Source organism: Rhamphochromis longiceps, linkage group LG14 (assembly GCF_057381845.1).
Source record: "Rhamphochromis longiceps isolate RC_006_pf linkage group LG14, R_longiceps_female_GT1.1, whole genome shotgun sequence".
In the NCBI taxonomy this organism is placed as follows: domain Eukaryota; kingdom Metazoa; phylum Chordata; class Actinopteri; order Cichliformes; family Cichlidae; genus Rhamphochromis; species Rhamphochromis longiceps.
Genome location: NC_140570.1, coordinates 22136104 through 22162827, shown reverse-complemented (window position 1 = coordinate 22162827; position 26724 = coordinate 22136104). Strand labels below are relative to the sequence as shown.

Sequence of the window (26724 nt, the reverse complement as noted above, 5' to 3'; positions counted from 1 at the left end):
AAGACTCGTGCTGGTGGGTTCAGACTGCCGCAGACGTCAGTGGGCATGGCAGCCTGGTTTGGCACAGCGATGCTGCTTTAAATCCAAAGAAAGTGTAATGGTGACTTTTACAGTTGCCCTTAATTTGAAGCCGTTCGCAAGAGTTGCTCAGCGCCCAAGTGTGTGGGTTTGTGAGGCTCTCCAAAGATACCCAAAGTTTTTCTTGCACTGTAGGTGCCCACCGCCAAATATCCCCTTTTAATTTTTTAGTATGATGCAAAGCTCCCTTATAAAAGTGAATAATTGCCACTCGTACCAACTTACTGACACGTAACACTGATCTCAACCTGGATGGTGTGAGAGTGTGCTTGCACACGGTAACAGCAAGCACAGATGTCAGAGAACAAGACAATAACAAGACCTTTTCCCTGTTTGTCTGTAGGATTTTTGACAGTTTTGCACTTGGGGTCATTTGGCAGAGAGGCAGGATCAGGCTTTGGGACCTCTCATTGATCGTGTCAATGACTCCATGGAAAAGGAAAAGCAAAAGCAATATAAGGCTTCCCGCCAAAGTCGGCAAGCTCACATCAGCCAGCGAGGGAAAGACTTTGTGTGTAGCGGTGTGACTGTGTGAATACTTAATTAGTCCAACATGTGACTCGTCCTGCCTCTCACAGCACCGCATGTCCGTGACTGACAGCACAACCAAATCTTGAGGTGACCAAGAGCAGGGGAGGTCAAAATTGAGGGAGGGGGGAAGAAGAGGAAGCAAAGGGGGAGCTTCAGTGTGTCCACATGTCTCACGCGATCTGGAATCACCATCGCACGTCACGTGACTCTTGCTTCCATTCAGCTTGTCCTGCGTCACCTTGTAAGAATGCAACTTATCCACCAACTTGGAAGCAAAACTGTGTGATAATTTGATACTGATAAAAATCTGCTGTCATGACAGTGAAGGACAAAATGATGGGCTTAACTTTCAAAGTGAAAATTTATATGGGATCACAGCTGAACAGCAGAATCTGCCTGTCAGTCACAGTAAAGCACTGAGTCCCCTGGGCTCTTGAAGAGGAAGTTTATCTTCATAAAGATTTTCCATCACATTACAGAAAATTACAGCATTTGTATTATGCTGTAGCACGTCTTTGTGCTTCTTGCAGCTACTCTACTCTTCACATGTTTGTTTGATTAGCCATTTTTTGCATACCAGCACTGGCTTCCAAGTCAGATAACAGTATTAAAGATGTGTATGAGTTACAGTACAATAACCTCCCCTTGTGAATTAACCACTTGTTCTTATGAAGCTTCCCTGATTAAATATGACCTGAAACCAAGAATACAATGAGAAACAAGTCCCAAAAATTTCCTGGACATTCCAGTGCTCCAGCTCCGAAGTCTGCTCTCCTCGCGTCTGCCGTCAGTTACAGTGGATCTCTGCCATGGAATTCTTTGCTCTCTTAAATTAAACCCTTCACCAGACCCAGCTGGTTCACAAAGCAGAGAGCGAGAGAGAATGAGAGGGGAGAAAGGGGGAGGAAAATGGAGGGGATGGAAAGGAGCGAGCAAATATTTCTCTCGCTTCTCATGTTTGGCTTTCTCCATTTGCTGCTATTAACACCTCATGTCTGGTCTGCACAAGCCCTTAGACACCAACTGGAGAGGAAAGAGTGAGAGGAAAGAGACAAGGATGGTTAAACCGACAGAGGAACGGTAACAGAAAAAGACTGTGCGCCGAAAATATTGTTTTGATTAATGTCTCTTGTATTCCTCTGGTCCCGAAACAGAGAATTACCTTACCTAACCCCAACGGAGAATGAGCAAGACGTTTCAGTGCAGAGATTGAAACCAGATATTTCTGTTCACACTGGCTCACATCCATCACTTGTTCTGGACTTGTGTTTGAGAACATGACTGGTGACTGAAAGTACTAGCCACACTGTCTGGCCAGTTTTAATCCAGCGTAAGTCTTCGGTTTAAATAGCTATCTGCAGGAGGCATGGCTGCCTGTCCTTCGTCACGTTTTCATTCCATTGAAAAACAAGATTCCCTCTTCTTTGCCGGAGAAGCTTTAAACTCATGTACCCACAGTGAAATCATTTTTAAACAAGCGACGGCAAATTAATCACCCACCATTGCTAGGCAATGCTCAATTATTCATAACCGCAGCACAGCAGATTTCACCTCAACAACCTGTTTGTGCACTTGCCACTTCACAGCTCAGAGCCAGGGGTCTTTTCTCAATGGAAACTGGCTGGCAAACAGTGTTTCTGTCACATTTCTTTTTTTCAAGGTATCTAAATGGAGGAAACTTTGATGCACTGCTGCGCCGCATCACTTACCTTCCAGTTTACTTGGCCCCCAGTCCTCCCTCCTGTGTTGTATTGGGTTTCTGTGCCGTTTAGAGCACAGGCCTTCTTTGGGTTCTTTTGTCTAAGGTCCAAATGCAATTGGGGTTTCAAGTAGTCTCTCGAGCTTTTTATTACGACTCGAGAGTCACTGAGAAAATTCAGAGCTGTATTAATGTACAGAAGTCCTTCAGCTTGACAGTAGGTCAGGTCGTTTGGAGTGGAGGGCCCACTCCTGAAGACCTTCTATGACTCTGTTGTGGCTTCTGCTATCTTTTATGGCGTGGTCTGCTGGGGCGGCAGCATCTCTGCTGGGGACAGGAAGAGACTGAACAGGGTGATCCGAAGGGCCAGCTCTGTTCTAGGATGCCCTCTGGACCCAGTGGAGGTGGTGAGTGACAGGAGAACGGCGGCTAAGCTGTCATCCCTGATGGACAACATCTCCCACCCCATGCAGCAGACTGTGACAGCACTGAGCAGCTCCTTCAGTGGGAGACTGCGGCACCCACGGTGTGGGACGGAGAGATTTCGCAGGTCTTTCCTCCCCACTGCTGTCAGACTCCATAATAAAGACTTTAACTGATCAAGCACACACATCCATACATATGCAATAATACTAAGTGCAATAATCCTTTCTGTCATCGTTGTATTTTTACTCAGTTGTATATAGTATTTGTATTTGTATTCTATTTTTATCTTATTGTATATTTATTTTATTTTATTCTACTGTATATAGTATTTTATTTTATTCTATTCTGTACAGTTGTGTACTGTATTTATTCTTATTGTATTCTAATTTTTGCCTCATAACTTTTGCACTGTCCACTTCCTGCTGTGACAAAACAAATTTCCCACGTGTGGGACTAATAAAGGTTATCTTATCTTATCTTATCTTAATCAGCCAAATATTTGGAGCGGCACCAAAGAAAAATGATGATTTGATATCAGGGTAACGGTGCAGGCTTTCCAAGTGTGCAGACCATGACAGCAAACAGCAATGGTGTGGACTCCCGCTAATGCGTGAGCTAAGTCGGGTCTATTTGTGTGAGCTGACGTGCTGTAATAGTAGTAGTCCAACAAAAGCCTGCTTGTTTGGACTCACAAGATGGTGTAAATATAGCTAAACAGAGGGCTTTTGTACAAAACTCAACCCTCCATCTCCCAAAGACACAATCAGTGGATGAATGCCAAACTGCCAAAAGTCCAGATTTTGTTAGCGTGTCCTCTCTCTTTGAGCTCAAACATACACAACCTCCAGGGTAGCTTTTTTAAAACTGTAAAGCATTGTATTTTCCTACGCTCCAGTGATGTCAGAATTACAGAAAACGAAGCGTTTCTTCTTTTCTTTCTTCTCTAAACTTTGCCTCTGCCCAAGGCCTGCACTCATACCCTCTCGCTCACACACACACACACACACACACACACACACACACACACACACACACACACACACACACACACACACACAGAAGTATTCTGTGTGTCTGGATTGTGTCTCATGATCTCAATCAGACAGTTGAGCTCAACCTGGCAGATGCTGGACAACCTTTAAAACCGCTGCCAGGTTGGGCTGTGCATGTGCGAGCACAGGTGGGCCAGATGATGGATGAATAAGCTAAAAACCTCCAGGGTCCTACCTGTCTTCACTCTTTTCAAGTCTTTGGTCCCCACTAACATGCGAAAGCCTCCTCTTGCTGTAATCTCACACCTACAAACATGCCTCAGATTGGCCAGTGAGACAGTCCAGTGCTCTTAGTGTAAAGGAACACATCAAACCAGACCTTTAACGCTTCCATTTTTATGCCAGTTCTTTAACATTTCTGGTGTGCATTGCTTACTGATAAGCTCGAGACAAATAATTCCTCGTGTCAGCCGAAGACACATTGGGAAAAGGAAAGCCCAGGATCAGAGAGATTTATATAAGAATTGATTACTTCGAGGTGTGGCTGGGGATGGTTGAGCAATCGAGGGGAATCAAGCTGAAAGCGTTGAAGGAGATGAATTATCACAAGGACGCTCAGCTTAGCCTTTGGACTCATATTGCATGCTAAGTCTAGTTGCCAAACCCTTTGCAAGGCCGATGCCCACATTTGTTTTGACTCAGTCATGAAACTTTACTCTCCATCTTCCCCTCTGTCTCTCGCTGCACATTTCCCACCCTTTGTCAGTATCATTACCTGCACCCCGCGGCTTGCTGGACCGACACCAGACCTCCCGCCCTCCACTCCGAATCTCGCCTTCTCTCCCCCCTCACTCAGCTCATTTCCCATGCTTACTCGTTCTCACCCCGAGATTATTTTTTGGCATACAAGCGTTGATGAAAATAAATTCCTTGGTCGACTAGCCCATTGGCAGCATCCAAATTTCTTCTGGTTTCGAAAACAGTCATTACTCCGACCTGTTTGTCTCTGATAAAAGAATTTGGTTAACTCACAGCTTCTTTTAATTCAACTCTGTGAAATACAGCTCTGTCATTAATGTTCCTAACATGTTTTAAAACATCCATTCCCATATGTTAACGCCAAGTAATAGGCATTTATCACTTTGGCAGTTGTCTGGAGATACTTAAGTTCAACATAATGCATCTAGATGTGAATAAAATTACACCATCTTGAGGGGTTTTTTTTCTTCTTCTTCTTTCTGTTTAAATTATAGCATGTTTTGTATCTTAAGAAATCTAACATATAAAGTTAAGCAGGGATTTTATAATCTATTAAATTACCTTTTTTCCCAATGATTTAAAGCCACTAAATTCAAGCAATCTAAACCTTTGTCTGACTGTACTTTCCAGTGTTGAATTTTCTAAATATGCTTTCTTAAGAGTCAGAGCTAAGGCAAAGCAGAATCTGTTTTCTGGAGCTTTTTTAATACTAATCTAGTCTCTTATGATCAATAGGCAGGTGGCGAGCATTTTTTCTTTTGCTCTTTCCCCACGTTCTTCTCACATTGTTTGTTCCTGTCTGCTCGCAGGGATGTGGCTTTATTCATGTGTCAAGTGAAGCCAAAAAGATTAGTTTGGGTATTTAGGGGCTCAAAAAGTGCAGACTGCTCCATCCAGTGTTTAGAATTAAACATAACCAGATAGGGAACCAATTTTTTTTATGGTATTTCTCTCATGCGTTTTAGCCAGTTGGGGTCAGCTTTATCCCATGTACCCAAAGTAAAGTCCTTGGCTCTAAAAACATACACACAAGTGTTTTCAATCAGATTTAATTGGGCACACATGACATTATATCTTATGCCATGACATTTATTTTTTTTACTGTATGGTGCGCTGTACTCACAGGTCTTGGAAAATGTTTGAGTGATGGCTTATTTTTCTTTAGGAGTAACTACTGCTGGGTAAACCACATCTAACTCATTATAGCCACATTGAAAGAAAACTGTGTGCTTTTCTTTAATTTGTTATCATCTACACACTTCAGTCCGTTTGTGAACTGTCACTTTTTTATCATCCAGGATATGGAAATCTAGGAGGTGGCGGCCTGGGGCCTGGAGGCTATGGAGGAGGTGAGCTGAAACTAGAACAGCTATGTGTATGTTAAACACAGGGGCAAAAACTCACTAACCTTTAACCTCTTGTGTCGCTTAGGTGGCTATGGGGGCTACTATCCGGGAGCTGGATCAAAGGCTGCTAAAAGCGGTAAAATGCAGGGCAGAAAATGTCTTGGTAGAAATGTAACATCGGCGGCTAATAAAAGAGTGACGGCATCAGCGAACAATTTTTCCTTGATTTCTCATTAAGTGCAGTGGAAACTGGAGGTTCATCAGATATGATTATGGGATATTGGCTGTTGGAACGAGACACCGTTTATGTTTCAATTACTTGTTTTGATTACTGAAGCGATATTATGCTTCTTTTGAAATTCAGTCCTGATATCTGAGGTCTAAAAATGCCTCAGGACTTTAAGGTCTGAAGTAACTTCCAGGATTACAGTGAGACATTCCTGCAGAGGTGGAATGAGCTTGTCTGCCATGTGAAAGCTTGTTGTTAAACAGAAACATTGCCTCCCTCTTATGTTAAATCTGTTTTGGTTTGGATAATTGTAAACTGACATTACCGATGTCACTGTAATCTGTTAGGTTCTGTCCACTAAACAAAAAAACAACACGCATTCACAGATGAGGCTCCTGCATGGATCTGAAGTGCATCTGAAGTTCTGGTTGTCCTGCTCACAGGTGCAGGAGGCAAACTCATGTTTTGGCCCGTTGACAGACTACTGTACAGACCAGACTGACACTGACTGAAGCGTTTTGAACTCTGAAAGATCTGCATGCTCAAATGTTAGGAGAAAGCCAAAGTGAATGTTTCACATTAATGGTAACTCGGCATGGAAACACAGTTTGGCAAACATGCGTACATTTTTAGCATGTACTTGCAAACCTTAGACAGTGTGAACCTCAGCAGAGCCTGGCCTGACCTGAAAGTCTGTGCTGTATTCAGACACATGAAGTCAAGAGGGCTCAATCATGGCCAAGACTTGACTATGGCACAGAGCCTACCGTTAAGTATTGATTGGCAATGGCAAGAATCAGTCTGTATTGTTTTCATGACACTGAAAATAACAGGTCCTTCCTCTGAAAGAGCACAGATAAAACAAAACATTCCCTTGCCAGAGTTTGCCTCACCACTTCCCCCAGAACGCATACTTACAGGCAGTGCGCAATGTCTGTCCAATAAAGTGTGTGGACTTTAAGATAAAAAAAAAATTAACCAAATAAACCATTGTGTTTTATCCAGCTGCCAAGCTCCCTTGAAAGTGAAGCTGACAGCTCATTTCCTGCAGGAGGGGTTAGCCAGCGAAATGAGGCATTTGATGAAGTGAGGAAAATGCCATGCATGCTGGCTGCCGTTTCTGATTAAAGCAAAAGTCAAAAGCCATGTTGCTTTTGGTCACGGGGGTGATGATAAACTGCAAGGCCCAGATTAGCTGCTCTCATTACCGCTGACCAGCAAGCGGACCTGCCACAAGCCACAAAGCGACTCATTGCTCATCTTTAGTGGCACAGGGCCCTCTAGTGGTGTTGGGATGTACAACTGTACAGTGGTACAAAGCATCTTATTGGTGTCAAAGACTAACACTGAACTGAACGTGACTTCAAATGTATGTTTATGTCTGCATATGAACAGGGGTTGGAGGAGGAGGAGGTCCTGGAGTCACTGGAACTGGACCTGGACTGCCTGGTGGAGGCAAGGCACACACCTAATATCATTTTCCACCTTTTCTAATTTTTTTTCATTTTATTTTAGCTCTGATTTCTCGAGTAAAATTGAAAGCCAGTCTTACTTTTGTTAGGTACTCACTAGAATAGATTGTATATAATACATTTTCTAATATATAATAGTAAGAAAGAAAGGAGTCATCTGTGTGAAGGGGCAGAAATCCCAGTTTGGCCAGGATGTGTGTGTTCTGGACACTGTGTCTTTTTCACACTCCTTTCTTTAAGCAAAATAATATTATGGCTTCTTTTCTTTATTTTTTTTTCAGCACCTGTTATTCCTCAGACCGGCCTTCCTGGAGGTGGTGGCGCAGGAAAAAAAGCTGCCAAAGTGCCAGGTTTTGTAGACTCAACAATAAACTCAGAGTGAAGACAGACAGGATGCAGCCCACCAGGCAGTGCAGCCACATCAAAAATATTTACCAACAAAACATATAAATCTGCAAAAAAAACCCAGAAAAGCTTATATAGACAGTAGTGTGCAAAAGTCTTGCGTTACCACTCGTTTCTTTATATTTTGCTAATAAAATGTGAAACATGCGCAGTAATTTATTAAAACATGTCCAAACATACATGAAAATACAGGATATAGCGTAAAAACACAGAGATCTTGAAAGTCAGTTGTGGTATGTCCAGCTTTATACTTTGGCACAGCCTGAACTCTTAGTCAAAATTTCTTGTAATTTCTTGTAATTTAAAAGTAACCTTCAGAAATAGTTCTGAAGGACATTCAGAGCTCTCCTCTGGATGTTGGCTCGCTTTTGTTCCATTCTCTGTCAAGATGATTAATGTTAAATAATGTTGAGGTTTGGGCTCTGAGAAGCCAATCCATGACTGATAATACTTCATTATTTGTTTTTCTATTCACATATGCTTCTCCTGCCTTAGCAGTAATTTGGGGATCACTGTCATGAAGCCAAATGAAGCCATTCCCAGTCAGACATTTTCCAGATGGTATTGCACAGTGGATCAAAATCAGACTCTTCTGCTTTGATAATTTCATAAGGTTTAACAAGATTCCCAACCCCACTGGCTGAAAAGCAGTTCCAAACCTGTGTTCTCCTGACCTGAACCAAAAATGTCTTATTTTGAATTATTACTCCATATAAGACCAGCCCAGTTCTTGTGTAGTTTAGCATACGTCAGTCTTTTCTCAGTAAACATCATATCTCAAAAGACGTCACCAGACATGACTTCCAGTTGCTGTTCATCTGCTGTAGATAAAGTTTTAGGTCTGCTGGTTCTTTTTTTGTCTTCTTTGTCTTTGTCTTCCACTTGTCCAGTTTCCTCACTGTTTAAGGACACACTGCACACCATGCTGACACATGCCAAGTTTTCAGTTAGTAGCTCTTTGAGAATCACTTAGTTGCTGTAAAAATACAAGTTGTGTTGTCTTTAGAAATTTGTTTTTACAAATTCAGCTAAAGAAATGGGAATGTATTGAGTGTTTCTGTGACGGGTGATAGTAACAAAGTCCCTAAAGATACATTTTAAAATTGATTGTTTGCTACACACTGCACTGATTCATTCATTGAATTAAGGACTTCTTTCTGCTTGGGCAGTTCATAGGTGATTAGGTGCTTTAAAAAACAAAAAACATTCCTCTGAAAACAGTCAGGTGCAAGACGTGAACTGAAAATGAAAGATGAAGAAGTATTCCCTGCTTTAAAAACATAACAAGAAAGTGCCTTAGAAGCAAAATATCGTATAAAGACCTGATGGGAGGCTCAAGACTTTTGCACAGTGTTGTACATAAAAGCAAAGGATTATACTGAGTCTTGTCAAATGTCGCCTTAGAAAACAGCAAATCAACATTCTTTCAAAAGAGAATTCCCCTGATAATATATTAAATGTAAAGGCATTTTTACATTGCTGAAATAAATTTCGATGAAGGTGAGCTATCAGTGTATACAGTATAATTCATTTAGTTATAGAGGTGAATTCAATTTGTATCAACCAGGCAAAGGCTCAATGTGTAAGCATTTTCCGCTTCCCATTTGGCTTATTTTTCTTTTTGTGGTTTTCGGACATCTAAATGTTCACCGTCAACACTGCTGTTGATCCCTCACATATATTTAAACATGGGTGTCTTCTCATTGGCTGTGGCAGGTGTGGGTGTACCTGGCCTTTATCAAGGTGGACTGGTGCCTGGACAAGGTTTGACTCTTTCATATATTAATCTGGGGAACTTTTACTCCTTTGTTAGTTTCACCATGCAGACTGTCAGTCATTTAAAGACAACTGCAGGAATGTCTGGTTTCTTCTGTCATCTTCAGGGTTTGGTGGACGTGGAGTTCTGCCTGGAGTGCCCACTGGGTCTCAACTCAATCCCAAATCAAGTAAGTTCAAGTTTTTACTGATGGGTGTCAGCTGATTTATTTTCAGTTTTATTTCATTGCCAGTGAATCCCAAAAATGGTAAATACCAGCTCTAAAAAGGCTTACACTACTGACAATCCTTCACAGACAATATTTGTAGAGTTCCCAGTGTAAGACATACTAAACAAATGTACATGAATAAGTAAAAGTGCTGGTGTGGGTCCAGAGAGTAATGCCGTAGCACTGTGATGCATGGTTCCAGTGTGCTTTGCTTCGTCACTGCAAAAATCTTCATGTGTCTCACTGGAATATCTCATTTTTCTTATGTAGTTGCAGGAGGAGTAGGAGGAGGACAGCAAGGTAACTTTATCAATGATTGTTTGTTATTGTACAAGTAAATATTTCTGGGGGGGGGGGGGGTATCCACTCTGTCTGCTATTATCTAACCCAGATTTAAATGTTTTTCTTCTTCACAGGTGTCCGTGGGTATGGGGGACCAATGCAGCCAGGAGTGTTCCATGGATACCCCCTCAAATCACCCAAAGTGCAAGGTGTGACATGAAATTATTCAGTGTTTGCATTAATTCTTCTACAGGCATGTGGCATAATATATAATTTTGTGGTTTAATCCCTGTTAATGTTAAATAACTTTAACATCAGCAGGATTATTATTGTCATTTTGCAGACTACAGTCTTACTTATCTTATACTTAACTGTACTCTAAGATTTTTCTGTGGCAGGTTTAGCACTGTGTTATTCTAATGAGAGAAGAGTGTATTTGGGGTCTCAGACACATTGCTTTTGTTTTGTTCGTCTTTCTGAAACCGAACCTTTGTGTTCAGGAGCTCAAAAAAGTTGTTTCTGTTCATCTGGACGTAGCGTTTTCAGTTTGAGAAAGGCACTGGATGAGTGAAGAAACATTTCTCCCACTGAAAACACTACGATCAGGAGAAACAGAATCAACCTTTTGTGTTGATTGTGTTCACCTGAACGTAGCGTTTGCATATGATGATGTGTGCACATATAAAATAATTCCAGCCTCTGTTTTTCACTCTCTCTCTCTTTAGGTGCCTATGGAGCAAAAACTGCAGGTGGAAAACTTACATATGGTAAAAATAAGTTTATTCTTTGAAGTTAACATCTTTGAAGTTTGGTTTCAGTGGAAATTCACCATTTAGTGATCGGCGTTGTATCCATGCATCAGGTTATGGCGGCTTTAATGTTGCACCTGGACTGCCAGGAGTGCAAGGTGGCCCTGGGTCGAAGCCAGGATATCCTGTTGGAACTGGTATAAGTTTTCACAATTTGTTTCCCTACGAGATGTGGAGTAGAGATATAGAATTCACTTTTTTCCTTTTTTTGCAGGAGTGGGACTTGGGGTCATTTCACCTGGTCAGGGTAAAGTTGTTCAGTGTAGTAGTTTACCATACTGACTGAAGTAAATGCTTCCTGTAAAATCAGTATGTCTGCATGTAACTGGACTTTCTGCATTCTGCTCCATGTTTAGGTGGTACTGGAGGCTTTGGAGCTGGTGGTGGTGGCTTTGGTGGCACTGGTGGGCTGTATCCAGGCCAGGTGTCAGGAGGTACGATATCTAGCACTTGGCAAGAAAGAAAATTGCACACCAGCACACATGCTGAAAAAAGTCACACAGCTGTCAAATGAACTGTAAGATGATGGGAAAAGTAAAGATTTATTTGCAGGCCAATGAATGGAAAAAAATAATATTCGTGGGTTAGCTCCATATGATCATCTTTAACACTTTCATGCATGAATTATGACAACCTCAATCAGGGTTTTCTCTTAAATATTTGTATTCATCTTTAGGCATGAAAAAAAGATTTTTGAACTTAATTTTTTTAAAACATGTACTTTTCAAAGAGTTTGTTACATGTCGACTTAGGTGGACAACAGACATTTTGACTTATGAATTTGACACACGAATAAATAATACACACTGTGTAAAAACTATAAAAATTAATTTTTTTTATAAAAAGATGAAAAAAAAAAAATATATATATATATATATATATATATATATATATATATATATATATACACACACACACACAAATACAAGAAAACAGCCTTTGAATAGCTGTCCACTATAGTGACCACTATGCATGAAAGGGTTAACTAACTAGCACAAATATTTCACACCATACCTTACACCTTGTTTTATTTTGTGCTTTTTAAAATAAATAAATAAATGTTCTTCATTTACTCAACTTTTATCATATGACTCACTATCGTTATGTTGACGACAGGGTATGGAGCTGCTAAGGCTGCCAAATATGGTGAGAATGTTTGTTTTTCCTTATCTGGGAAAAAAAATACTTTTAATCATTTTTCATACTTTTTTCATGCATTTTTTCAGTAGAGTGAGAAAAATATAACTTAACTAATATAAAATTATGTTACATTACATGGAAAATTTATTTACATGGACAAATTACACATATGCTTTTGTCAGGAGTACCAGGAGGTGTACCTGGGGGAGTGCCAGGAGGTGTACCTGGGGGAGTGCCAGGAGGTGTACCTGGGGGAGTACCAGGAGGTGTACCTGGGGGAGTACCAGGAGGTGCACCGATTGGAAGAATTCCAGCGGTTGGTGGATATTCACCAGCAGCAAAAGCTGCTAAATATGGTACGCTTTATTATTTGTGGAACTGTTACAAAGAAAACTAACTAACTAATGACATTTTCAGTGGAATAACAGAAAAATTCTTCAAAAAAATTTCTGTCTCACCGACTTCTAAGACCATGATTTTCAATCTACAGGCAACATTTATCACCAAATTGAAGGAAAAAATGATGGCAAAATATTTGTGGGGTGGGACCTGGCTCAAGTAGAAACATGGAGACAAATAGGGACAAATGGAGGGGGGGTGGGAGAAAATAGATCAATGGAAAAATAGAAATAAGGGGACAAGCACAAATAGGAGAATACTATCCTTTTAGCAAAGCTGAAAGCTGCTAAATGTCGTATGCTTTATTAATTGAATTTTACTATTTATTTTGTGAACTTTTTAAACATTATATCAAACTGTAACCTGTAAATGTACTTTTTTTAAAAAGTGCATAATTTTTTTTTCTATTCAAATTAGGCACAGGAGGGCAACTAGGCACAGGAGGGCAACTAGGAACAGGACAACTAGGAACAGGGCAACTTGGAACAGGAGGGCAACTAGGCACAGGAGGAGGATATTATCCTGCAAGCAAAGCTGCCAAATACGGTATTATTAATAATTGTTTTAATTTTTATTGTGAATTTTCTGACATCATGCCAAATTTGTAACTTCTAAAGGCACTTATATTTTGTCTTTTTTTTTTCTTTTCTTTTTTTCAATTTAACCGCATGTGGGACAGGGGGACAACTTGGAACGGGACAACTTGGAACGGGACAACTTGGAACAGGGCAACTAGGAACTGGAGGAGGATATTATCCTGCAAGCAAAGCTGCTAAATACGGTATTATTAATAATTGTGTTAATTTTTATTGTTAATTTTTTAACATCATGCCAAAAAATGTAACTTCTAAAGGTATTAAAAATGTGTCTTTTTTCAATTTAACTGCATGTGGGACAGGAGGGCAACTTGGAACAGGAGGGCAACTTGGAACAGGCCAACTAGGAACAGGACAACTAGGAACAGGACAACTAGGAACAGGAGGGCAACTTGGAACAGGGGGAGGATATTATCCTGCAAGCAAAGCTGCCAAATACGGTATTCTTAATAATTGTGTTAATTTTTATTGTGAACACTTTTAACATCATGCCAAAGCTGTAACTTCTAAAGGTATTTTATAATGTGTTTTTTTTTTTTAATTTAACTGCATGTGGGACAGGGGGACAACTTGGAACAGGGGGACAACTTGGAACAGGAGGACAACTTGGAACAGGGGGACAACTTGGAACAGGAGGGCAACTTGGAACAGGAGGGCAACTTGGAACAGGAGGAGCATATTATGCTGCAAGCAAAGCTGCCAAATACGGTATGCTCTTAACTGTATTATTGTCTGCATGCTTTTAGCCCATCGGGTCGAAGGATTCCCATCGAGTTCTAGCAACAATGATTTTGCCGTTTCATGCACAGTTTTCTAGTGTCACACGAATCACTGGTCCTCCTAGAGTATTGGTCAACGAAACAAGTTTGAATTGACTGTTTCTGAGCCTCCTTACTTCTCACTGGATTTTAATTCTCTTTGGTTTGTGCAGTATAGCCAACCAATGATAACAAAACTGACATCTTGGTTTAACATTATCTCAAGCAGTATTTTAAAAAAAAGCTACTTATGTCTTCAAAAGTAAATATTTTGTCTCTATTTAACCCCTTGGGCAACAACTCCATCAAATATTGCCAATTTAACTTCAATCTGAACAAAAAGGCAAATAAGAAAGCAAATAACAGCTATAAAATAACGAGTGACTGACAGAGATGTTACTGAACCACCTTTAAAAGTTCTCAAATACAACTCAGAAAATTCATGATTTACGATATTAAGTGAGAAAAAAATGTTAGTGACCAAGAGGCTGCGGTTGGAGGGAGTTTACCATTTAAGCCACTTTAAAAGTATTTTCCAGCTTCTGATGGCTGTTTGGAAGCCTCAGACTCCACCACAGTCTGTTCCAAGTGATACATTTGGATTTGGGATTTTTTTAACCTCTTTGAAACTGAGACTTTTTTTTCATTTTGGGAAAAGTTTCTTTAATTAATAATTAATTTTATATTTTTTAATTTAACAATGTTTATTTATCTTTAACAATACAGTTATATTCCACAACAAAAACATGTATTAGTAAGACTCTTTTCCGCTGGGAAGTGACATGGCGGTCCTGCCATTTCCTTCGGATCTTCTCCTCTCTCCGTTCACGTTTGACCTCATCTAGCATCTGCTCCTCTTCCTAGAAAAAAGACAGAAAGAAAAACACCTCCCTCGCCCAGCCTTGATTATTAATATGATCTAACAATTTGTCGTGGAAGTTTCCATTTAATAAAGCCTGCAGAGAAACAGTGAGCGGTGCCTGAAACCTTTAATCAAAAAAGAACAGAAATCCAGGCTTGGGGAGAGAAGCCATCCTCGCTGACGGTTGGCAGAGTCTCTCCCTGAAGCCAGCAGGGCCCTGAGTTTAAATACCATCATATCATTTAAATAAATGAAAAAAAGAAAAACAATTCCAGACTAAATAATTATATTTTTCCTTAAAGGTCAAGGTGGTGGAGGGTTTATTCCAGGTGTTCGTGGAGGTGGTGGAGGAGGATTTTTACCAGGATATGGATGTAAGCATGCCACGTGGACATAATATTTTTAGATATTTCAAGGATTCAATTATATTTTTCAATCTTATTCACGTTGTCCTGATAATCTTACCTTTTGTCCTTACTTTGGTGCAGCTTTGGCAGCCAAACCTCCTAAATATGGTGAGACTTTGATATTCACAGTTTGGTACCTCATAATATTTGCCAAACGTATTCCACCTGTACAAGTCTATCAACATATTAATACATAAATCCAGTGATACAGTTTTTGTTAAAGGTTGTGCCTTTAATGCAATATTGGATTTAATTTGGTTTGTTAAAGCTGTGCTGACACATTTTATAGGAGTGCCAGGAGCAGGCCTAGGAGGAGGGGTTGTCCCAGGAAGAGGAGGGGTTTTCCCAGGGGGAACAGGACAGGTAGTCCCTGGTGGTGGATTGGGTGGTAAGTCGCTAAAGGTTTGGGGTTTTTTAAAAGAACTTCTTCTCTGTCGTTTGTGATAATTCAGCAGCAAACTTTGTTTGGTTTCTTACAGGTTTTGGAGGTGGTGCTGGAGTCAAACCACCAAAGTATGGTAAGGCTTTTGTTTTGATTACACTCTAGAATAATATGATGAAAATAACACCAATGCAATATGGAGAGAAATACTAAACTGTATTAGCAGCAGTACGTGGATCACACTCCCCTGCTGCAAAAACTTCTAAATTAGGAGGCAGAAATAAGTATAAAACTGCATAAATCCTGCACGTTGAGAAATATTTCCTCGGGCATGAATGTATTCTCACTCATTAATCTAACTTCACTTTCGATTTTAATACTTGAACTAATTGTACCACCTGCACTAATGTAGGAGTTCCTGGAGGAGCCGGAACAGGGCTAGGACCTGGAGGAGTTCCTATTGGAGGATCAGGAGTTGCAGGTGGACCGTACTCCCCCGCCGCAAAAGCTGCTAAATACGGTACAGTGAAACGACCACACAAGCATATGAGTGCTGCAAAATATTGGACACATTTCCTTGATGATTCTGAGAGAAAGAGTACAGTTTTCTGTCACTTCAAGCATTTTTCACTTAATCGTTTCTATAAATTTTTATATTGTCTTAGTTGCAAATTAATGATGCAGCTGGTTCTGGTTCTTTTGATTAGGAGTTGGAACTGGAGGTCTACCTGGAGGTACTGCATGAAAACACCAAACAGCCATTGAGTGTGATTATAGAATTCAACTAACATCAAACAATGTCATGATATGAGTATTAATGACATTGTGTTTTTACACAGGATTTCCAGTTGGAGCAAAAGCACCAAAATACGGTAAGGAGAACCTCAAAACTAATAGAAAAAGCTACATTGTTTTATAATAAAGATGCAAAGATGCAGAAGTTGGTTAAAAGATAAAATACCAAATCACAGCCAATTACAGTCAACTGGAGTAAAGCTTCATCCACCAATGACATCAGGTATCAGGGTCCATGTCATGATGGGAAACAAGTTAGGGTTCTGGCAAATTATAGACAGAATTTGGATGAATTTAAAATGTTGTATCATTGCAGTAGTTCCAGGAGTGACTCCATACACACCTGTCAGTTTTCCAAATGGCTCTGTTGTACCTGGTCAATTAGTTCCTGGAAAACCAGGTAAAGCTTAGAGAACAGCTTCTTGTTTGTTTGTTTGTTTGTTTGTTTGTTTGTTTGTTTGCACCTTTTCATAGTTGTAAATTTTAAATGATCCATTATTGCTTCCACAGCAAAGGATGTCAGTGGAACTCCTCAGCCAGGTACGGTGAAATGTCACGGCTGATTACATACTGTATGAAAGGAGGATTGTCTGCCACAGTTAGAGTATTTCTATTATACAGCAAATGTAAAAAGTTAACAGCAAACTGAAGAGATTTGTGGATTTTCATTTTTAAGTCTCAGAAGCTTATTGAGAGCTTCAGCACACTGCTTGCACGACTTTACCAATAAAACACGCACACGGCTCGACCTGCCACGCCATTTTTTTCCTTGTTTTTAACAGTTGCTCTCTACTTTGTGGTAAACGTATTTGCCCCTTCACTCCTTTTCTGCCCACACAATTTCCCAGTTTTAATAATATTGCTACAAGCCGTTGACCACCTCCAGCTTTACAGCCTCCAAGCTGTGGCAGTGCTTTGGTCCACTTCACAGCTTCTGCCTTTTCTTGTGGCTCTCACTCTGTGCCCGTGGAATTCACACTGGATCAAACTGGTACTTGTCATCTTTTTGGCAGAGCCCACTGATATTGCCACAACTGGCAAGACCCCAGAAGTCCCAGATCCCAGTAAGACTCGGTTTGCTTGAAGTCTTTGACCATAAATTAAATTATAAGGCATTTATTTGATGTTTGCAGTTGTAGTTGAGTTTTGATCTAATATATATATTTATCTATTCAGTATTTGAGAATGTGATTTAGATTTTTTGAGATGATTTGGACCCTTTTTGCTTCTGTCTTGATAATTATGTCTATTTATTTAAATCAAATTATTACATCAAGAAATTATGCCTTATGAGAGTGTTTATAATTTATACAAAGCTAAATTAAATTTTCCAGGATTTAGAGAGTTCACTTTCTCAAATACTATTTGGAAATACTATAGAAATGTCTCATGAGCATGCATTAGCTGTAGTAAGTAGCACTCCACTTCTTTTTGGGACTGTAAAGAATGGGAACCAATTACCTTTTTTACAGTATTATATATATACTCTGCTAAAGGGAAGCAGCATTATGTACTCTGTCAAATACGTGAGAGAGCTGTCTCACATATAGTGCCTGGACACTGTGCTTCACAAAGTCCTGAAAGAAAAGTCGTTTTAAAGCAGACCTATTATGCTTGCTTCAAGCTCCAGAGTTTTATTCTTGGACTATATAGAGTAGTTTTGAATCATAGCTCAAAATTATTCTTTGTTACCTTATTTAAGCATTAGTGCACCTCAGTTTTAGCTATTCTTCCTTTAAGCCAACCTTCTTCTGATTGGCTGCCCCTCACTAAAAGAAGACTTCAGCAGCAGGTGGGTGGAGCTTCTATGCAGACAGCCAGAGCTGCGTGTCTGATATGATGTCCCTCTTTGACATCATACAGATCCAAGAGTAGGAAAACTGTCTGAAACTGAGTATTTAGAGCACAATGAAGGCTTTTGGTTTAGGCTTATTTAGTTTTATAGGGATTAAGACTTCTACTATTCACATCACCAAAATAAATAAGTGAACACATAAAAATAAAAAGAACGGCAGCATAATAGGTCCACTTTAACCTGTCTTGCCTCTTCAACTTCCTGTTAGTGTTGCATAATTTGGGGCTGCTTTTTTTTTTTCTTTCTCTAGCATTTACTCAACTTGTGCACTCCTTTACTTTTTACCTCACAGCTTCCTGTGCTTGATGCATTGCTTTCATTATAGCGTCATTACTGCAATTTGTGTACTATTAACTGCATTAGTCCTGCATTAGGGAACGGGTAGATTAATGGGTAGCGATCTTTTCTGTTTTAATTCCTCATATTCTCCACAGAGGTTTGTTTAGGAACATGACTACTTGTGCACATAGTTTGACAGTTTTTTGTGATATTTACACAGTTTAACCTTCCTCTCGTGTTAGCTTTCTGTTATCATCTCTTATGTTAGCGGGTCGGTTTTGACCCGTGAATTAAATCAGCTATAAAATATACTAAAAACAATAAGTTATCATCCAATTTGTTTCTCATCTCTTGGTTACCTTGTTAGGCTTCCTTATCCATGAAAATGTTGGTTTTAATACTTTTGGTGTGGGCCTCTGGGTCTTTTTTTGTCACTATACCCCTCGATTTCAATTAAAAAAAAATTGTAAAATTAACCTCAAGAGAATCATATTAATAAATAAAAGGTTTCTGTGTTACCTGAGTATTACTGAGGGGTATAGGACACATCTCTTAAATAAATCTGTTTTATTGATTTTTTTCATTTTAAGATTAATAACTAAAATGACATCGATGGTGTTACGGGTCAATTTCGACCCATAGACATTTACATCAAGAAAAGACAAAAAAAGTTTTTTTTTTCAGCAGTAGACCTTTAATATAAACTGAAAAAAAGAAAAAGTCCTCTCCTCCTTTGTTTTGGTTATAGCCGTGGGTAATTGTGGGCTTTTTATCACTTCCCAATGATACAGCTTCACCTCAGTTTCCTTTGTGAAGTTCTTGTCCAAGGTCATATCTGGTAAAAAATAAAATAAAATAAAATATCACAGCTGATATTGTGATCTTGCAGTCCAGTGGTCATATGGAGGACCACACATTTTCATTGTTTCTTCTCAGGGGTGCCACTCGCAGCTTTGACTGTGAAAATCTGTACATTCCAGGCATAGTTGGTTTTTGCATCACAGGCTTCCCAGATTTTTCTGCCGTTTTTCCCTTGCTTACTGGGTATATATTGCCGGAAGGGGCATTTTCCTCAAAAAGTGGACAAGACATTCATCCACTGTCACTGGCCCTGGGATGAACATCAGTGGAAGAAGCTGCACCCATCTCTCCCAGACATCCCTGATGGGAGCAAGCTTGTCAGACCTCGGTCTGGTCTCTCTGTTGTCAAATCTGAGGACTCTTGAATCAAAATGATATCAAATGTGTGAAGTGACATCGTTGCCCAGAAAATGTTTCTGCCTGTCGATGCATCCCATAGACGATCAGTGGCCTCATTGCAGCATCTGTACACTCCAGCAAGAACAATGAAAGCATCCAGGTATTCCTCATCATGTCGCCATGGACTTTTTTTCCTTCAAGGTTTATCATAGTAATGATGATTCTTTCTAGTGACAATGGCATAAATATCTCAAAACATCTCTTGATGTCACTGACTTTGGTCAGAGCAAACCTTGTGATTCCAGGGGTCATTTTGATGACATTTGCAGAAGCTGCCCTGCCATGTACATCATGAGGTACTGAGCTCCAAAAGATCTTACCATTTTTGGACTTGAATCTTTCAGCAGGAGTAGCTTCAGCACCAGCGACCTCCACCTCTGATCAGATGTGTCTGTGTCTTCTGGATGATAGTCCACATTGTCTTCCTCCTTAGAAACCTGCCCATCTGAATCGCTATGCTGCTCTGTGTCCTCTCCTTCATTTTCACCAAAAATATGATCCAGAACTTAGCTCACTGTGAATCTTCTTCTCATTTTTTGTATGCTGCAAATTGTAAATGTGCACTCTGGAAGTCAAATGGCCACTCAAATAGTGAATTCACCTCACATGCCCGTGTTTATTTTGTTTTGTTTTTGTGCAGGTATACTGCAAAAAACATGCAAAATAAGAATCCCCTAAAGCTCATATGATTAGGAGAGGCGCTTGCTGTAAGTGTTTTAGCTGACAGTGCACTTATGATTTCAGTTTTGGCTTTAATTATTGCTTTATACTCATAATATTATACCTGGGTCGAAACCGACCCTAACAACACAAAGGTCATAATTTCAACTAGGGCATTTTATAATTTAGTGAAAATAATTTTTTTTATTTTATTTTGTAGAAATAGAGGTTCCTGACAAAGTCAAAAAGCCTTGATACAATAAACAAATGTATGTGATTTTTTTATGCATTTGAAATTTAAAATGGGTCGGTGCCGACCCTAACACGAGAGGAGGGTTAAGTTTGTAAAATCACTGCACTTAAAGTCCTTTATTATTAAATAAACACTGAATAAATTGAAAAGCAGCTACTTTACACTTTTTATTAGATTAGTTGTTTCGTAGTTGCATGAAATCCTAGAAGATTACGTCTTGTATTTATTTCCTTGCATTCCCAAATCCAATTAATGGAAACCATTGATTTTGTTGATATTAGTTGGGCTCATCTGAAAGGACAAAAAGTAAAAGGCACTTTTCTAACTTTTTTTCTTTCTTTCCTCTCGTGGTGGATGGGTGAACACAGGTGGTAAGTTGGAAACAAACATGCAGGTTTTTGCTTCATTTGATTCTCACGTGTGTCTCTTTGTTTTAATAAATGTTATTTCTGACTCCTCTGACAGTTTCTGGTGGAATTGTTCAGCCTAGTGGTAAGTAGTTCACATTAATCCTGTAAATCCTTGTTAACAGTGAAAGTATGCTTACTGTGCTTATCTAAACATTATTATACTTTTTCTTTTTTTTACTTTACAGCTGGCACAGGTGTTGGTAAATATGTCAAAATCCTCTCATACTGAAATATATCAAAAATACTCAGAGGTTCATGATTTGGGCTTCATTCAAACATTAAACGTGACAAAATTTTTACTTGTGTGTTTCCCGTGTGACAGTTGGAACAGGAGTTGACGCTCCCACTGGTGGTAAGAACAGTTTTTCTTTTTCCTTTCTGTACGTATTCAACATGTGCCATTAAGCAACTTATTTCAATGGATCTTTTAACAAAAGCTTGTAGCATCTGTTAATCTGTAAAGTCTATGACAGAGGTGTCAAACATAAGGCCAGGGGGCCAGAATTGGCCGAATCCGGCCAACTGGACAGCTTTAGAGGAGGGCATCAATTTTGTTCTTTTAACTGTATTTTCAGTTAAAACATTGTGGTTTATACGTAAGGGACAGTTTGGACAATGAGCTACCAGAACTTTTTTGTAATCTCCTTACAGTGTCACACTGTCAGATTTATTTCATTTACTACTACAGCATTTGTTTATATTATAACAATATTTATTTCTTATCTCTGGGATTAAATATGCACTTAAACTTCTTTACACTAACAGCATGAGCTTTATGTAGCCCTTAAAGTGAAATGAGTTTGGTATACCTGCCCTATTACATTTATTATTACTGAAATTGCATTACTTGTCATTTTGACATATTTTAATGAATGTAACCGTTGCCTATGTTTCTAGTTGACACTTCACGCCAAGTTCAACCTGGTAAGTTTACGTTTTTAATCAAAATTGAGCAAAATGTACTGATTAATTTGTAATTTACAATAAGAAAGAAAAAAAAGAAAAATAAGAGTTAAGTTTCACCCTATCACGCCTCACTCACTGGCCACAAAAAGGTGTTTTAACATTCCTCAGAGATTTTCGTCCATATTTACGTGATGGCATCACACATTTGCTACAGATTTGTTGACTGTACATGGATGATGGAAATCTCTCGTTACATCACATCCCAAAAATGGTCTATTCGATTGTGTACAGACAACTCAAGAGAAAAATGACAGGAGGCCAAGCTGAAGATGTTAACTTTGGAGACAAAGTTAGAGAAGCGAGGCTGAGATGGCTTCGACAGTGAATATGCTGGACAAAGAATGTATTAAAAAAATGGAGCTGCCCAGATAGAGGAAAAGAGGAGAGCAAAAATGATTGATATAGTGAATGAAGACATGCAGAGGGTTGGTGTGAGTGTGGAGGATGCTAGGAACAGGGTGAGATGGAGGCAGATGATCCACTGGCCACACCTAAAGGGACTGCACAGATGTCCCTAATGAAGTGGCCAGTGAGTGTAATTCTACCCATTCTTGTGACTGTAATAGTTAAAGGAACTAAACACGATATGCTAAATTAAATTAAATGTATTAAAAATGTCAGAATAGTTGAGGATTTTAAATTAACTGATCAAACTGTTGTTTTCTAACTGGTTTTAATAGGTTTTCCTTTTTTTACCTTTCTTTTTTTCATCACCCATGTTGGGCAGTTTATTATTCTATCTGTTATTTTAACTGGAGTTCAACAACAAGTCAAATATTTATTATTTTATTGATTCAGGAGCGCTGTGTTGTTTTAATCACTCAGTCTCCTGGATGTTTTCTAACTTAAAGTTCATGAAAGTATGCTGGATCCATCTGGCCACATGGTGGAGACCAATACAAACATACCCGCTGTGGGGCTTTTTCTCTTTGACTGTAAAAGTAAAAGGCGCGGCTGTTTTCAGGTCCTGGTGTTGGAACAGTTGGAAAAGCACCCAAACCATTTATACCAGGTAAAGAGGAACTAGATATTTTAACTATCACTCATTTGTATGATAAAGCATAAGATGTTGTCTCTGATTCTCTTGCATGTGATCTGTTTATGTTTTCCTCACTCCTTCGCCACAAAATACTAGATGTGCATTTAAGGAGTTCAACTGAATATTGTCTGAATTTAGTACATAATATTTTAGCCATCTGTAGCTCACACCAAGCCTAGATGTTTATATCTGGATTTATACAGTTTGTAAATGAATTTGTATTTAAACGTTTCTAATTATTAGAGTTGTGCATTATACATATGATCAGTATGGCACAGTTAAAAGACTAAATTGTGACATATCACAGATTAATTTCAGCACTACTGTCATGTTTGCTGCTGCTGCTCATTACTTACACAAACACACAGACAGCATCTTACCCTGTCATTTTAGTCTCAATCCAAATATTGATTAATTTGTTTTTATAATCACATCCACTGTCAAGCTACACATGATGCATCCTTCTTAACGTGCACTCTCTGTGCAGACAGTTAACGATTCTTCAGCCTGGATCGATGAAACCAACAAAAAGCTGCATCAGGCCAATTATACCTGCAACAGACTGAATAGTCATCAGTTTTGTGCATCTGCTCGTTTGCACTTTTAGGGCATTTTACCTATTGTGCACTTTTTTTGCAAGCTTTGATGTAATTTTTTGAATAGAATTGTAAAACTGAGAAATTTTTGTTGGTAACAGGAGACTCTCCTGATAGATAATTAAAAATAAAAACAAAGAAAATTTTTTTTTACTAAGATTAAAACACACAATATGACAAAAAATTAAACGTTAAAATATTATAAACTCTCAAGATAAAGTATTTGTTACCTTTACATTTTTTGGATTAATGTAAAGGATCATCAATAACACTGTGATACCCGAATAGAATCTGTTATTATTTTTGTTGACTGTTGATTTTGTTTCTCACTTTTGTCTGATGCCTATCGAGTAAATCTCCGTTTTTCCCAGTATTAACATGGCAGGGATTTGAAATTGCACGTTATAACATGAAGTCTTCTGTTTGACGTTTACTCGTTTGTGCACTCAGGGTAAATGTTATGCCCAAACTGTTGATTTAACTAATTACATAGAAAATTTAATAAATGTAAATTTTCTGTGTAATTTTGTTACATAAGTACGTACACATTCAGTTTCTACAGAGTACATTTTATTTAATGATTAATCACTTGAATAAATAAACCTTTGATTTTTGGGGTCTTCTATTTTTACTCCCTAGGTACTGGCTATCCTTATGAAGCACCTTATGGAGGCAAGTTTCCTGTTTAAGTTTATTATGTTTTGGCTCTCATAGATTTTGTTTAAAGAGCAGTGAGGTATATTTCTACTCTTTTTGTGCTTTAGTACCTTTAGGCACTGGACCCGGAACTGGACCCGGAACTGGGCCTGGAACTGGAACACTGCCTGGAGCAAAGCCTCTGAAACCTCCAGGTACTCGAATCCATTTTTTCCTTCAAGCAACCAAACTGTTTTAGTAACTAAAACTACTTTTTAAATATACTATAAGACTAAAGCTGGTGCAAAAAACTTGCCTATAATCTTTTCTTTATCTATGAGAGACACTCTAATGTCTTATAATTATGGTGTAATCATTTTTATGCAAAACACAAAGTGGAAAGACACTGGATGAACAAAACCATTGTATGGTACGTCATACAGAACAAAATAAACAAAAAACATTTAAAAATGTAAATTCTGAATGAATGCATGTACAATATGTTTTATTTTAACACAAAGTGAGTAGTCAAAGAGTACTGAGATGTATGAAAGTTTCGACTGTCAGAATTGAAGAACTAATAATGGAATAATTAGATAAATACACAGCGTGATAACTGCTGTCATGTTCGTGTTTTTGCAGAAGCTTGTGCACATGCAGTCTCAGCATTGTTGTGTTTTGTGTTTGTAGCTGTGGGTGGTGTTGGAGAGAGACCAGGAATCCCACTGGCTGCAGGAGGTTATCAAGGTCAGTGAGCCCTAAGAAAATTTACTTGCAGGAAACTAAATTATTATAACGTATTAGTAATTTTTAATTGGAAAATAAGAGTGCATCCTGCTTTTTAGCAGGACTTGTTGAAATCAGGGAACATCGTATTATCATTAGACCCTTTTTGTAATTCCTTCACTGAGCGTAACGCCTTCTCAAAATGTAGGAGATGAGTTATCTATTAGATGTCACCATGATTCAGGTGGATACACTCTGCTTGGACAAGGTATATATAAAAGGAGGCGAGCCTGTCAGCATTGATGCCTAATGTTTCCCTGACTTTAAAAAACAACAACAAAATCATCCAGTCCAGTGCACAAAGTGACAGTTGGTGAAGAGATGTCATCTCATGCCACTTCCTGTGCAGGAAATTGGCCAAAATGCTGATAAGTTGCTGTGCAGGGTGCAGCGTATCAGGAATGAGAAACCACTTTAAGGAAGGAAAACAACTGGGGCAATATTCAAAGAGTTTCTCATTCTTTATGTGGCTCTCAGTCCTAAGCAGGATGGCTATAGTAATAGATTAAAGGGTCATTGCATGTAAGCCAGTTTTCTCTGTGTGACAGGTGGAGTTGCGTATCCTGGAGCTGCAGCTAAAGCGCCGAAACCAGGTAATGTAACAGGCCCGGTACTGCTGCCGCACATCAAAGCACAATGTAAACATGGGAAATGTGCTGTGAATGTGTTTTCCTATAGCTTGTGGCCACTGTGTACTTTATGTTGAAAACACAGTTTCCCAGAAACAGTGTTTGGGAAAACGTCCACCTCACTTCCTCTTCAAATTAAGCCTCAAAAATTCAGTACTGGATCTTTTTAAAGTAGTTTTTGTTTTGTTAGCGAGTTGCTATCAAACCAAAATCACTAGATTTACTCAGATTACTTGTATCAAAAAGACACTTTGTAGACATTTACAGTACCATATTCTCTCTCTTTAGCAGAGTTTGTTTACCAGTGAGAAATGTGGCCTGAAATAAAGTGATTCAGCCATTTTTTTTTTTTTTTAAATCCAGCTTCTGCAAAGGCAAGCTCCACCAAGGGCAGTAATCCCTGCAGTATTTCTGTTCCGTTAGGAGTCTGTAAATGGAGCAAGTCAACAACACATCATTTTGCCCTGGAGACCATATTACTGTGCAGAACATCACTGTGGGATTGTTTGAAGATAACACAACCCCCCTGGGGAGTCCTGCCCTGAAATAGCAAAATTCTGCCAGGGGAAATTTGGATGAGGACGTTAATGTGACGTTAGCTGAGCCACTGGCCACATGCCAGTTTAGGGCCTGAAGCAACAATGCTGGAGTAATACACACAGGAAAAAAAACTACAATCCATAGAAATATGAAACTTAGAAAGTTGTATTTGCTGTATATCAGAAGAAAAGAAACATTTGAATTGTTTCTTTATTGTGTTTTAATTTGAGCAGGCTACGGCAATATTGGAGGTGGTGGCGGATACCAACAAGGTGAGGACCACAGTGACATTTTTACCACTCAGTCCCTCTCCTTTTTATTCTTAAGCAGCTTAAGATGATGCATATTTCTGTTCAGAAGTCTACAGCCATATTTACACTTGCACAGCTTTTAGACCTGCCTCTTCTTCTCTTCCTCTGCCCACCCGTGATGGATCATTGCAATCACACAGCAGCAGCCGACA

General features: G+C 39.1%; 1 protein-coding gene across 1 annotated transcript in view; it reads left to right on the top strand.

Annotated features, from left to right (window-relative positions):
* The window catches only part of elna (elastin a), a 40635-nt gene extending 23085 nt beyond the window's left edge, over positions 1–17550 (top strand). The window contains exons 7-33 of the mRNA XM_085429280.1: positions 5784–5834; positions 5917–5967; positions 7456–7515; positions 7814–7882; positions 9654–9701; positions 9821–9883; positions 10193–10222; positions 10339–10413; positions 10930–10971; positions 11067–11150; positions 11228–11260; positions 11370–11447; positions 12130–12159; positions 12336–12509; positions 12970–13098; positions 13232–13333; positions 13451–13588; positions 13710–13856; positions 15071–15142; positions 15257–15283; positions 15465–15563; positions 15655–15693; positions 15970–16077; positions 16265–16291; positions 16397–16429; positions 16669–16752; positions 16863–17550. Of these exons, the coding sequence (XP_085285406.1) occupies positions 5784–5834; positions 5917–5967; positions 7456–7515; positions 7814–7882; positions 9654–9701; positions 9821–9883; positions 10193–10222; positions 10339–10413; positions 10930–10971; positions 11067–11150; positions 11228–11260; positions 11370–11447; positions 12130–12159; positions 12336–12509; positions 12970–13098; positions 13232–13333; positions 13451–13588; positions 13710–13856; positions 15071–15142; positions 15257–15283; positions 15465–15563; positions 15655–15693; positions 15970–16077; positions 16265–16291; positions 16397–16429; positions 16669–16752; positions 16863–16915 (1946 nt within the window). The 3' untranslated portion in view covers positions 16916–17550. The remainder of the gene's footprint in view (positions 1–5783; positions 5835–5916; positions 5968–7455; positions 7516–7813; positions 7883–9653; positions 9702–9820; positions 9884–10192; positions 10223–10338; positions 10414–10929; positions 10972–11066; positions 11151–11227; positions 11261–11369; positions 11448–12129; positions 12160–12335; positions 12510–12969; positions 13099–13231; positions 13334–13450; positions 13589–13709; positions 13857–15070; positions 15143–15256; positions 15284–15464; positions 15564–15654; positions 15694–15969; positions 16078–16264; positions 16292–16396; positions 16430–16668; positions 16753–16862) is intronic.
* Positions 17551–26724: the final 9174 nt, after the last annotated feature.